The sequence below is a fragment of the Trachemys scripta genome, chromosome 9 (assembly GCF_013100865.1).
Source record: "Trachemys scripta elegans isolate TJP31775 chromosome 9, CAS_Tse_1.0, whole genome shotgun sequence".
Taxonomy (NCBI): domain Eukaryota; kingdom Metazoa; phylum Chordata; order Testudines; family Emydidae; genus Trachemys; species Trachemys scripta.
This window is the reverse complement of record NC_048306.1, coordinates 15336295-15351440: the sequence shown is the minus strand read 5'-3', so window position 1 is coordinate 15351440 and position 15146 is coordinate 15336295. Positions and strand designations below refer to the sequence as shown.

Here is a 15146-nt window from a genome sequence, read left to right as displayed (position 1 = left end):
GCAGGATAGTGAAGCAGAAATCATGAAAGAATAGTGAATATAAAAACAATAGTACTGTATATGAAGCAAAATCTTTTGCAGAGTTAAAACTAAATATTGAAGCCTTACATTTTCCAATATTGCACCAGTTAAAGCTGTTAAATGCATATCCTTGCAGCACTCAGTTTTCATAATCAGTGGAGAGTTTTTATTTTAAAAAAGTAAGATACATCATTGTTATATATATTTGTAAAATAGGAGAGAGAAACACATTTCAGAAGTGACTCAGAGCAGTAGGTGTTCAAAACCTTGAATTTTACAGTATTGTATATAATCCCAAGTTTTTCAGTTGCTCACAAAAGATTTGTGAAACCAGAATTCACCTTGTGCAGACCTCCTGCAAAATGGATCAGCCACAAGGCTCTTTTTCCATAGGAACCTTTGTACATTTTTAAAAGGTTCAAGGTGCACTGGCTTTTGTAAGTCTCTTTGTGATTCAGCCTTATGTGCAATAGGTGAGCACAGAAATGTAAGGGTTTTTTTTTTTTTTACAGTTATATGGCCAAAAAAACAAAACAAAACACCCCACATTAAATTAGGTGCATGGTTGGTTTTACAGCTTAATTGATCTAAATGTAAGATTTATATATACTAGTGTACTTCATGGCTTCTGTAGGCAGAGCACACTGCACATACTGGGGTACCTTGCATTCCCTCATCACCGCTTATAAACTCCCTTTGCCACTCTCCCATTCCCTTCTATTTCAAGGACATCCTGCAACCCTCACTCATTTATGCTGGGTGCTCTGTGTGTCCCCCTATTCTCCCCATCCCTGCATGCCAGGGCTCTGTCCCCCATATTGACACCTCCACGACATGTTACAGGCTGTCTCTCCCCCCACCCCATACTGTTGTCGCACATTCTCTCCCCATGTGTGTGCTCCCATTCGTCTTTCCATGCACCACTTCTCCTAAGCCCCATATACCCTCCCTCCTCTGACTAGGACTCTATATGTGCCCACTTTCACGCATGCCAGCAGTCTGTGTTGCCTCTTATTTACCCTGGCCTTCTCCTTCACTCCCCAATGCCAGGGGCTCTGTGTGCATCCCTGTCCCCTTTTCCCCCACCACTCATATATATTTTTTTCTCTTTCTTTCCTTTCTCTTTCAGGATCAACATTTTTTATTGTATTGAGAGTATGGCAATTTGATCTGTAGACAATTAAAAGGACAGTTGAAGCTGCTGATATTGGTAGCCAGATGCCGGGGCTCCATGTGTTCCCCATTTTATTTCATTTTATTTCTGATTTTCATTGGAATTGATAGGTTTCTGGCCATTGACGGCTAGAAAATTCCCTGAAATTTTGGAGTTGATTGATTGAAGCATTACATTGTTGGGTTACAGACACCCAGGGAAATCCCATCAAGTTGAGTGTTAGAGTTGCTTTGTTCAGCCAATGAGATAAAATTAACAAGAAGTACTTCCAACAGAAGTACTTCTCCCATAACATCTTGGTTTTAGAGTTTTATTTTTTGTCTATTAGTCTAACGTGCTTTTGCTCATTGCACTGCGTTTTTTCTAAATGAACATTGTGTATTAACTAGTCTCACATTGGCAAATCCTTTTTTGTTGCACGACTGCCTCTAAATGAACAAATTATTAGTCTTTGGTCTGATCTTGGAACTAATTGTTGCTGCGGTATGAACGCAGTGGTAAAGGGTGTTCCACAATTCCCATTATTTCACCATATAATTTCTATTAACATTAATAGGTAAAAACATTCATGAAAACGAGACTATAGGCCAAATTCACCAGTTAGGCAGGTGAAACTTCATTGCCATTAATGGTATTGGAAATGCTTGAGCAAACAGTGAATGTTGCCTACCTCTCTAAAGGTTTCATTGCAGTACTTTCTGTATGGACTCGCGTTGCTTTGAACTAGAGATTTTTTTTTTTGAAAATTTGCATTATTTAAAAGGAATTTCATTTTTCTGAATTATGATACAGTATTCTGAGACTGTCATAATAATTATAATAATAATTTAATTTTAAACATGCCTGATTGTTTTATAGTGTGTCAAATGTCTTACTAGTTGACTGGGCATTTTAATTTTATACAACCAAATACTGCCAGAGGAGTAGAACTCTTTTTGATTTCTTGACCTTAATGTTAAAAAAAAAAATTAAAAATGTAATATGTGAGGGACACACAGATTTTTAGAGAAATATATTCAATTATTATATTCAATAATTTCAAATAACATACTGGAAATTCAGATTTTCTTCCCAAATGGTATTATAATGTACTCTGTGCATGAAGTACAAGACAACATTAGCACTCTGACTTACTATATATCATTTGGTTTAGGTTTTTTTAAAGCTATTTTGATTGTGTTTCTTGAAAATCTGTGGGCCAGATTCTTATCTCAATCACATTTATGTAAATCTAGATAAATTTCATTGATTTTCTTTTGGTCTGAGAGTAACATCTGGCCCTGAATAGCTAATATTTATGTGTAATATCTGAGATGGAATTTTGTCTTTTTCAGGACCATTTCTTTAGGGAGTTCCTATTCCTTATTTTCATGACTCTGAGCATATTAATCAGAAATGGAGCAGATGGACTGCAAACCCTACCAGCCACTGTCAAAAGTTAAGCATGAAATGGATCTAGCTTATACAAGTTCTTCAGATGAAAGTGAAGATGGGAGAAAACCAAGACAATCCTATGACTCCAGAGAAACTCTAAATGAATATAGCCAAGAACTAAGACTGAACTATAACAGCCATAGCAGAAAAAGAAAAGCTGATGACAAATCCACTCAAGGTACATAATTGATTTTCATTTTCACTAATTATGAAAAGTATCTTACAAGGGCATTTGTATATCAGCATGTAAACATATAATTATATTACTTTCAAAGGCAGACAGTGATTGCCATTTAAAAGTCACCATTTGGCACCTGTTACCACACTACAGTATCTGAGTTACTGCAGTTATTTTCCTAACTATTTTTCAGCTATCACCTTCCAGAAATACAGAATTACTATGCTGTGTCTCAGACCACAACATGGCAACTGTTGGTAAATGCTGTAGTTAGGTGGTGGCTACTCTTCTTACTAAAACTAACTGGGTAATAGTTTAAAATTCTTACATATATGTATGGATTTGCTCCAGGTACCAAATTAGCTTTGAGGTTGTAGGTTATCTGTCCTTGTGCTTGTAAAGCTTATTGGTAAATTCAAATGCAACAATCCTCTTAAACAAAATTTGTGTAATCCTACAAGTAGCCAAGTCATTTACAAACGGAAGGAGAAATAATTTGTTGCAAGGACAAAAGCAAACAATTTACTGTTGTCTTTCTTTCTTTTTTTATTTTTTTAAGCATAGATGTAATTCAGGGGAGAACTTGTTCCTATCCTAGAAACCTTTTCAGCACATATACCCAAATGGTGCATACAGCTACAAAGCAGCAGTGTTGGGGGAAATACAAGGCTATCATTTATTATATATTTGAATACAGTACCTATTCAAATTATTCTGGCCAAGATTTTAGCCATGTATATTTGACCTGCCAAGAATTACCTTGTCCTGCAAGAATTAAGTGGGTTTGCTTAACTAAGAAATTATTCCATTTGTTATGCTTTGAGTTTATCCTCCCTATGTTGCATTGGTTTATTCTTTAGAGAACTGTATCTTATAAGAAAATTCCACCAATAATCTTGAAGGATTAACTCCTTGTGATTTCCTTGCTAGAAACGGTAAAGCTTGTATGCATTTCTGCAGCAAGTCACCATACAGCAGTTTGTCCTGCTCACACATGTTCAGATTGGCCTGTTAGGAATCAGATTTATTATTTGCAAAAACTGATGTATTTCTTGAAGACTCATGGAGGCATTATGGCTTATTAAAAATGTGTACTCCATGTTTTTCTTGCCTAGATTAATGTTCAGTTCATTTCTTACTAGATATCATAGGAGTCTGTCCTGTTTGCCTTATAAGCAGCTAACTTTTTCTCCTTGAAATTCATAGTCTTGTCCTGCTGCAAATTACCATATGACCCCAAGCACATGCTTTACAATATCACTATTCAGGTTGGCCTGTTAGCACTTGCTTAATTGACATCCTGAATAGAGATGTTTTCCTGAAATGGAGTCTGTCAATATATTATTATTCAGTGCATATTGGTTCCTATGTAATACTTGTTAATACTTCTGGTATACTTGACAATATATGCTAGTATATTGAGTTGTCTGAATGGAGGTAAAATTTTCTTGCCTTACTGGAAATCATATAATAAAGTTTTCTCTTGTGAGAAATGTAATGCAACATAATTGTCCTAGTCAGTAATTGTATAGGTTTGTTCTGCCAAGAATTACATTGTATATGGGTCTTCAGTGCCAGGAATTCATCCCCATATCTTTGTGCTGGCATAAATCGTATTGATCTGCCATAAATTCAGCCCATATGTTTGACATGCCAGCTGTCATACAGATTTGAAATATGTAAGTGGTTGGGCAAAGAATTTGTTCAAACAAACAAAAGTTAGGCTGAGGAGGCAGAGTTCTCATCTGGCTCCAGAGTTGGGTTAGATAAACTTCTGTTTGTTGATTGAAATCTAACAAGCTTTCCAAAGGCCATATCTTTAATGGTAGAAATGCTGTGAGATCTAGTGGTGTTAGGGATTTCTGCTTTCTTTGCTTGCATTCAAACAAGAACAGAAAAAAAACAGGCCCTTTTTGAGTTATGAGTCTGACCTACTCCAAAGTCATAAGGGTGTATTTGGAATTTGGATTCCCATAAACCCTACCAATATTTTGCTGACATTCTGTATTAGGCATATCTTTAATTTTGCATCCTTTATGTGTGAAATGTAATTTTTTTTGTTATCACTGACAAAAGAGGATTATGAATGTTGTCAGCTTGTATTAGTGGAAACCTGGGAAAAGAATAATAATATTCTGCACTGATATATAGCATTATTTTCTGAGGATCTCAATGTACTTTACCAAGGTGGATAAGTATTATCATCTCTATTTTATAAATAAGGAAACTGAGGCATGGAGACTGTTAAGTAATATATTCATGGTCACAGAGTGAGTTAATGGCAGTCAGAAGCAAAGCTCTTGTCTCTTGCCTTTGTCTCCTGCTCCAACCATTAGATAACACTGAAGCAAAGTGCAATCCTGAAAAAGTGATGATTAGTGGATGTCAAAGTGGAGGTAAATTCAGAAGGACTGTGAACTCCACCAACATAATGTGTAGTAATAGATAAGGAAACAGACACATTGCAACAGTCATGAATAAAGTGATAATGATCCAAGGTGAGACAGCAAACAAACCTGTGAGTTCTGGTGAGGGAATGTAAGAAAAGCAAAGTCACTGAGAATATATGATGAATAATGAAAACATGACTCTCTATCTAAAACCAAAACCCTTTATGCCAGGTTGCCAGTATTTTTTGGCAAGTAATTTATTACTGGCAGTTTGACCACTTCATTGTGGCTACTAGTGTCAAGAGTTCATTGGTAGTGAAAGTCCTTTGTTCTATTCATGGGATCTTTATTGAAATAGGTGTTCTTTCACAGAATAGATACTATACATAAATATGGCACTAATCCAATAATTGTATGAAACCTCTGTGGTTTGTGTGCTATGAACCCAATGCCCACATTTTGTCAGTGGTATTTGTTTTGCTTCAAATATATCTTATTTTATACAATTTTATTAGTATTAATATTTGTAACAAACACCCGTTGTAAAGCCATGTGTTTATAGAAATTATTAAATTTGTTTCCACAGTTTTTTCTTGATGAACACAATGTTGGAACACAAAATACATCACAAACTTTCAGGGTGCTCCCTGTGCCTGGAACTCTTTTCATGACTCTGTCTGTCCCTTCCTTAAAATCTCTTCTCAAAACCCACTTCTTTAAGGAGGATTGGTTTATTAGTTGTTTTCTACAAGGTTTACTTAGAGGATGCTCAAAAAAATCAACAGTGAATACAGAATAGTCCATCGGGAGACAATTATGTAACTTAAGAGGCCATATGACTGTTGCTGAACATCATATGCTGTGTCTTACGGAGTTTTAGATGTAAGATAAATTGTAGATCTCGAGTGTTTTTCAGTGAAAACTCAGTTATCTGACAGTCCAAGATTTGGCAAATAAGATCACACAAAGACTTGCAAGTATGGATATAGGAATTGGCTAAACGTATCAGTTTTGATACACTGTGGACAGATGAAAAAATCTTTCCAATAAAAGTATTTTCCATTCCTGAAGATTCACGTATAACTTCACAATGTGTACATTTTATCAAGAAAGATTATTTTAGAGTAATTGGAATGTTCACATTGCTTTGTTTATCTAAATGTCTATAAACCAACAATGTATTATCCTGTCCAGAAAGACACATGAAATACATTTCAGGCAGACCCAGTCTAATGTAGTTCATGGTTTTTGGAAAACATAGGAAATTAACCCTTTGCAGGACTGGCCAATAGATTGTTGATAGTTTAAAGACATGGGGCAGAATTGGCTGGACACTCTAGATGTACTGATGATTCCTGGTAGGATACATCTTGATGATTCTGGCATGGAAAATTTTTTCCTTGAAGGATGTATAGACTATCAATCTTATTCTCGTTTCACTTGTAACACTTTTACGGCAGCAAACACCATTTTCTTCAATGAGTTATTCTTTATTTACATGAATGTAAATAAGAGAAAACTCTAGTCCTACAATTTTTGGAGATGTAAAGAAAGAAGCTGTATTCCTTTTAGACTGATGTATACTATTATGGAAAATACCAGTTTAGAGGAATGAATTCCAGACAGGACAAGCATCTGGGATTGAGTCACTGGAATGATGAATGTTATTGATTCTTAACAGGATGAACATATGGGGATAAATTTCTAGTTAGCCAAACTTTTATATATATTTCCTGGCAAGATAAGTATATTGAGCTTCATTATGGGCCAGGCAAACCGATATTATGCCCTGGTGCAGGAAGAAAAAGCAGCATATATTTACTGGTAAATTTGTGTGAAAAAATTAGCATAGATAGCGATACTAGAAAACAAAGGTTTTAGAATGCTTCACAAAATATTTGGCATTTTCTATTCCTAACCAGAGGGTCACATTACTTTTTATCCTACAAATAAGAAATCTTGAGTATGAGATCACTAGCAGGGCGAATAAAATGAAGAAACTTGTATAAATTCCCTCTTGAACAACTGAACTGGGCTAAATGTGTGTAATAAATTCTTATTCAAGCAAAATCCCCATTGCCCTCAGTAAGAATTGCCAGAGTAAGGACTTTAGAATTTGGCCCTCTAGTTTCCAGACCAGTTTTATTCTAAGCCCTAAATTTTGCCTGTTTCTGATTCTTTGTCAGATTCTCACTATAGCAGTTTTATGACTGACATACTGTGTATGCATTTAGAAGTGTTCTAATTCTACAAAGCAATAGAGTTTAGAGAGGAAACCTAGATCTGGAGAATGCAGTTTCAGATACGCTTTTAGTTCAAATTCATACATACCAAGAAGGAAGATTTAAACATATGGAACTTGGATTTCATGTCACCAGTCAGAAATAGTTGTACTTACTTGCTGACAAGTCTTGTCAAGAAATTGTCATATCAGGAAAATGTCACTGTGCCTTTTTGTCAACTGTAAACTGGAACTAGCTTGACTCACACAATGGACCAAATTCTGCTCTCATACTGGTATAAATCGACAGTGAGTTCATTAAGGTCAGTAGATTTGCTCCGTATTTTACTGGTGAGCATAGCATTTGGCCCATGTATAGTACGCACTGTTTGTTTCAAATGCTTTTTCTCACTGTGCTTCTGCAGGACTTGTAAAAGTAAAGAGGCTAATTTTAATCAGTTTTTCCTCTAAATACATAACATATGTAACACTAGAATATATTCTCACTTACTTGAAATGTAAGGTTACAGCCCTAATATCATCCTGTCCCACAGAAACTTGCATAGAAGGCCAAAAAAAAAAAAAAATCAGTTTTGAAGCCTAAACTTCCTGCTACATCATTTCTTTTAAGGAGTGTGTTGCTGCACAGTAGCTTTACTTCTTTTGGCTACCTGCTTGCACCTACCTACCCTCTAGTGCAGTGGTTCTCAACCAGGGGTACATGTACCCCTGGGGGTACGCAGAGGTCTTCTGGTGGGTACATCAACTCATCTAGATATTTGCCTAGTTTTACATCAGGCTACATAAAAAGCATTAGTGAAGACAGTACAAACTAAAATTTCATACAGACAATTATTTGTTTATACTGCTCTATATACTGAAATGTAAGTACAAGATTTATATTCCGATTGATTTATTTTATAATTTATATGGTAAAAATGAGAAAGTGAGCAATTGTTCAGTAATAGTGTGCTGTGACAATTTTGTATTTTTATGTCTGATTTTGTAAGCAAGTAGTTTAAGGGAGGTGAAACTTGGGGGTATGCAAGACAAATCAGACTCCTGAAAGGGGTACAGTAGTCTGGAAAGGTTGAGTGCAACTGCTCTAATGTATGATGGACTTAATGCCTCCAACAGAAGTTCAATGTGATGAGTAGCTCCCTCCTTTATCTGAAAATTTCTGGATCATTGTTTTCATGTAGAGGGGAGTATCTGCAGACTCTGAAGAAGACAGATGATACCAGTTAGGCTTTGTCTACACTACAAAGTTAGGTCAACATAAGGCAGCTTATGTCGACCTAACTATGTCAGTGTCTACATTACAGCCTTGTCTACACTAACAAAATAAGTTGATCTAAGTTACGCTTATTAAGTTACATAAGTTACATAACTTAAGTTGAAGTAGCTTAGATTGACTTACAGCGGTGTCTACACTGCACTAGGCTGACGGGATACGCTCTCCCATCGACATCGACCTCTTTTTGAGATGGAGTACTGAAGTCGACAGGAGAGCGTTCTCCCATCGACCTATTGCGTCTTCACCAGACTTGCTAAATCGATTTAGCACATAGAAGATACAAGCCCTAATTGCCCTACTACACCAACATAATAACTCCATCTCCCCGAGGGTGACAGTGTCTGTATAGACGTTGTGTTACGTACATCTGCTATTGGCTGTCATTCTTGTCCACTGGAGCCATGAAATGGACAAGAAATCTGACTACCAGCGCCCCAGACAGGCTGCTGCCAGGTCTTGTCTCCAAGCTGGGCTGCCACCCAGGGTCTTGGCTTGGGCTGCCGTCCAGGCTCCCCGCTTCCCACTGGCAGCACAGCAGCCGACCAGACTCCGGGCGTGGATCTTCCCGCTGGAGGCGATAACCTCCCGGACAGCTTCCCCCCAGCTCCCGTTGGGGATGGGGAGGCGGGAAGCCCCAGGCGGCTGCCTGCCTCCACTCTTGGTGGGGAACAGGGAAGAAAGAAGCCCCCCTCTCCCAGAGCTGAGTGTTCTGGCTCTCAGCCCCCCACGCTGCCCCTCTTCAGTTGGTGGAAGCACTCCTGGTGAGGACGTGTACCACCAACAGAAGGAAGTTAGTGTCGACTTAAGATAGTAGTGGCATGACCAGATTTGGCTAATAATTGTGCAGTTTTCATTCCTTCTATGTGTAAAAGTTGTGGTAGGGAAAATTGTAGGATTTGTGTGTGTGTGTGTGTGTGTGTGTGTGTGTGTGTGTCTTGATTTTAAAAAATGTTTTAGAAATGCTTTTCTTCACCAGACTGAAAATAAGAAAATAAACCTTTCTTTTCCCCCGAGCCTGAAATTGGTTCTTACTTTCTAGGATCACAGCATCCCACAAGCTTTCCCAAAATATCTATCAGCAATTTTATAATGCTGCTTTTAACTTTTAGTGATACCTGTAAACTCACCAAAATTGCCAGTTACTTATCAGAAATACTATACTCTCCTTATAAGTATTTTTTTTAATCAAGGGAGTATACAAGGGAGGGAATAAACCCAGGAAAATCTACAAGACATATGAGCACATTTAAGTCATTAAACAAAGTATCACCAATCACAGTGCATTTTCCATCCCATGCTAATAAATCAACAGAAGGAATAAAACATATGTTCTGCCTTCCAAATAAATACAGAATAACATAAACCCAGTTTGCAGTGTGCTGATGTAAAATAAAATCCTAATTTCCATTCTCTTTTGAGATGCACTAATTTTTAGCAGAATAAAAATGTCAAAAAGCATGCCAGTCAAAAACAGTGACAGAGTAGCCTCGTCAGTCACCAATTTCAGTGTACGTCAGTTCTTCCAGCAACTCTCAACCAACTTCAAAAGTCTCTCCAACAATCTTAGGATCTGATGGTTTTCCAGCCACCCTAGTAAGTTGCGCATCTTGGTTTAGAATTCTGTTTTTCTGAGTATGCCAATGATCTCAGAAAATCTATAACATGCCATTACTAAACCAGGAGAGGCGCAGCCTCTCTGACACTTCTAAGTGCTCTGGGAAGATCTATCAGAAATGGATGCAGAAGTCTGAACTAATGACAAGGAAGAATATTGAAGAAATGACTGGCATATAGAATGTAGGACATAGAATGAAGTAAACAACTATGCAATTGTCCCTGAGGCTAACTTCTTATACATATATTCTTGCTACTTGCCTTTTCTGTCAGTTATTTTGACAAAAGAAGAGAGCTGTCTTATTTTCTGGAATTGGGAATAAAATCAAATTTGCTTTTCTTTTTGTTTCACCAGACACTGGAGCCAGATAGCCCTTCTCTCTGAGTCCATGTTTCTTGATCATATATTTTGTACCCCCCAAATGCAGAAATATCAGGAACCGCTCTGCCAGAAAAAGACATTATTTGAATTAAATATAGTTCTACACCATGGTGGGTGTATCATAGGTCAATTACAGATTAAATTGATATTAAGAGTCAAATACTTCAGAACTTAAAAGTAGAGATTTATTTGAAGTAAATCGCACACATTAATTAAAATCCCAGGGTCTGATTTTCAGAGATGCTCCATTCTTTGTAGCTCCCATAAACTTTGGTTTCAATTGCAAGTGCTCAGCAAATCCATTTCCCATTGTCTGTGTGACTTATTAAAAATGCTTTGCAAGTCAGTGGAAGCACCTTAGTAAACCAAAAGAAAGGGATGGAAGGAGCAAGATTGAAGGATTTATGCCAACTGTTCAACATCTTAGTATTGACTTTTTTCTGGAATTCAATGATGTGATGGGGTGAATAGCAAAGAGGGCTGCTATAATCAATTAATACTATTAGGAATTTGCTCAGTTGTAAGATTAGTGAGTCAAATCACATTGATATATATTGTTGTGAGCTGCAAACCTGAGCCACTTGCTTTAGAGTATGGCTACATTCTCAATATGCTTCATCCTTTACATTACAGTATCCAAATGACTTGTGTACAGTAGCTAGCTAGTCAGATGTCTGAGTTAAACTTTATCTTTAAGAACATGCTATTAACTATTTCCCACTCTATTTACAATTTTCATACCTATATCCTTTAGAGACAGGGCAGGTTCCATAAGGCCTGGTCCACACTAAGCCCCCAGTTCAAACTAAGATACGCAACTTCAGCTACATGAATAACGTAGTTGAAGTCGAAGTATCTTAGTTCGAACTTAAAGGTACTTACTGCAGGTCCTCACGCGGCAGGCAGGCTCCCCCGTCGACTCTGCCTGCTCCTCTTGCAGAGCAGGATTACCGGCGTCGACGGCGAGCACTTCCGGGATCGATTGCTGGCCGCCAAACCAGTGGGTAAGTATAGACGTACCCTAAGATCTGTCAGGAGATGAAATCAAAGTTCACTTAAAGTTTGAGACTGAAGAAAAGTAGGTGAAAATATAAATAGTTTTGTGAAAATCACCAGTACACAACGTAGGCAGTAATTAAAATGGTAATATGAACAATGTAGCTAGTGGATCATGGGAAGCTGTGGAGAAGAATCCCTTTTTTATGTGAAAGAAGATACATAAGATAATGTTGTCCCTACTCATTGCAAAGAGTAGTGACAACATATATGCATGAACTAGGGACAATCCCAGTTCTTTAGCTCAAGGGAGTAAAAAAAATTGCTGTCTACTTGCACCCTTGAGAGTGAAGAGAAGGCAGGGTCATGCTGCTGATTCCTCCCTCCCCTAACCCCAGCACTTGCTTATCAGACTACAGAGTTAGCAAACAGGGATAATGCAGCATTTGTACTCCCCCATGTGCTGGGGAGCAATGATTGTGCGTCCTATAGCACATTCTTTCCCTCTCATTGGGGCAGACTGAGAACTCCACACCTGCTGCCACATGTGCTATTGGCTGAATGGTATAATGTGGACCTTGATAAATGGCTTTGGTGGAATTTTTTCTTTTTATAAACAGGACCTGATCCTATGGCCTGCTCCAGTTTCTTCATACTGTTCCAATAATTCCCGTGAGGCCAAAAAGCTGACTTAAACAGCCAGCTATGAAATCTCAGTGTGAGACAATTCCTAGGCAGCATGAAATCAGCCACACCTTCACAGCTTCCATAGCTTAGAGGGTGAGCTGGGGATGGGAGGAAATGTGAGCAGAACACCTTGTGCTCCAAAGACTATATAAAGGGCCTCTGGGGGACATTACCAGCAGTGTAACCTACAGCAACTGACTTAGTGCAGAACTGGTCTCTGGTTACCCTCAGGATTTTCTTTTCATAGAAAGAAAAGGACAACCCCTAGCATCAGGGCCAAGTTCCTTGATTCCATGAAGATGGGGTACTCTTATAAAATATAATTTACATGCTGATTTATGTTTCATGTAATAGTAAAATACAGTCAAATCATACAAAACAATTACTTGTTGCTAATGTCCTTTAAAGCACATCTGCACTTAATACAAGGGGAATATCAAAGAGAAACCCTAACAGTGGCTATTGAATAAGCAAAATAAATACAGGCATGCACATTTCATAATAAATAAGGTCTTATAATTCATTTTTCAAGCATTAAAGTTGCTGATGTTCTTAGGTTGCTGCACAACAATAGAATAAAATAAACAGCCTCAAAAACCCAAGAAGGGCTGATCTAAGGTCATTCCAGTACCTCGTAGGATGTATATCTAATCACCACGAGTTAGTTATAATGTGATCACAATCGCTCAAGCTAGCAAACAAACATGTTGCTGCATTTTGAACGATCTGCAGTGGAAGTGTCTTGCTGTAGGGAATAAACGTAATCAAACCTTATTCTTTCAAAAGCACGTACTGCTGTTGAAAGGTCATGATGAAATAAAAAAGGGATGCAGCCCTTAAAACAGGAGATACAAGAATTTGATGATGTACCCCATGTCCCTGTAGGCACAGATATAACACACAGGTGTCTGTGTCATGACATCTAATCTAAGCTTAGACACCTGCAGGATCAATGGTGGAATGCCAAGGCAGTTGAAATCCAGGGGTATGCTGACCATCACGTGACCAAAGACTTCTGTGCTGCTTTGAAAGACCTTTATCGTCTTGTACATACTAGTACAGTGCCTTTTGAAGAGTGTGGACAGCCTAACACTTATCACTGACAAAGGAGAAATCCTTTGGAGCGTTTCAGTTACCTCTAGAACACACTGTCCAACATCACAGACAAGGCACTAATAAGAGTAGTGGATCAGCCAACACGTAATTACAGCATTGGTGCAGTCCTGCTCCTTGACGAAGTGAGCTCTGAGAATCAGTGCTGGGAAGGACTGCAGGGTTTCTGGATCTGATGGTATTCCTGCAGAAATGTTCAAGTTTGGAGGTGAAATCCTGCTAAGGAACTGCATGAACTATTTTTCAGTATATGGAGAACTGAAGACACATCACAAGACTTCAAAGACACCACCATTGTCACTATGGCTGTGGTAATTGTGGTATTTCATTACTCTCCATCACCAGAAGGGTTCTGACTAGAGTACTCTTTGATTGTTTGTTTGGTGTGCAACATTGTTAATCTCATGCTACTGGAGTCATAATGTGGTTTTAGGCCAACACAAGGAATGGCAGACATCAAATTTGTAGCCCATCAGATGCAGGAGAAATGCAGAAAATAGCAACAGAACCTTTACATACTGTGTTTATTGACCTAGCTAAAGCATATGACATGCTCAGTAGACCTGGGTGTTGGCAATTTATTGTATCCGTTTGGTTGTCCAGAAAAATTCACCAACATTCTGAGGCTATGTCATGATAGAATGCATGAATGAGTCTGCGTACATGGTGTTCTGTCTGACCAATTTCCTATTACTAATGGTATTAAGCAGGGCTGCGTAATTGATCCACTCTTGTTTACTCTCTTCTATGCAGCATTGCTTAATGATGCTACAAGAGACCTGAATGCTGGTATCAGGATACCTTTCCGATCCTCTAAAAAATTATTTTATGTGAACAGGCTGCCATCTTCCACAATAGTCTTTGAGGCAATTTCATGAATTGCTGTTGGCCAATGACGGTGCTCTAGAGGCACATGATCTAGAAGATATACAATTGATTAAAGACGGATTCAGAGAGTCTGCAGAAATGTGTAGCCTGACAATCTGAAAAAGATAGCAGTCATATATCAACCTGTGCCAGGGAAACCCTACACAAAGCAAAAGTCACCATCAGAAACACACAGCTGAATGCTGCTACAGACTTAACTTGGTAGTAATTTGTCAAATGATGTTTCTATAGACAAGGAGCTCACAAGTGGTATCAACAAAGTGAGTTAATCATTTGATATAATATCAGGCGGAGTCTGGCAACAACATGGTATTAAGCTTCAAACCAAGTTAAAAGTCTATAAAGCAGTTGTGCTGTCCAACGTGTTGTATGGGTGAGAGAGCTGTACCTGCTATAAGCATCACATTAAGCTTCTACATAAGTTCCATTTATGACATCTGCATGCCATATTCTGTATCTAATGGCAGGATAAAAAGTTACCAGTAATTGACTGTATCCGTCACTCCATAAGTCAGGGTTCTCAAAGTGGGGGTCGGGACCCTTCAAAGGGTCATGAGGTTATTACATGGGGGGTTGCAAGCTGTCAGCCTCCACCCGAAGCCCTGCTTTGCCTCCAGCATTTAAATTGGTGTTAAATATATAAAAAAGTGTTTTTACTTTATATGGGGGGGATCACACTCAGAGGCTTGCTATGTGAAAGGGGTCACCAGTACAAAAGTTTGAGAACCACTATTATAGGGATTAACGCCAT

The 15146-nt window shown here is 38.1% G+C and overlaps 1 protein-coding gene across 1 annotated transcript in view; it reads left to right on the top strand.

Moving 5' to 3' along the window:
• The window catches only part of TENM1 (teneurin transmembrane protein 1), a 778425-nt gene that overhangs the window by 401783 nt on the left and 361496 nt on the right, over positions 1-15146 (top strand). The window contains exon 3 of the mRNA XM_034781757.1: positions 2530-2807. Within this exon, the coding sequence (XP_034637648.1) occupies positions 2591-2807 (217 nt within the window). The 5' untranslated portion in view covers positions 2530-2590. The remainder of the gene's footprint in view (positions 1-2529; positions 2808-15146) is intronic.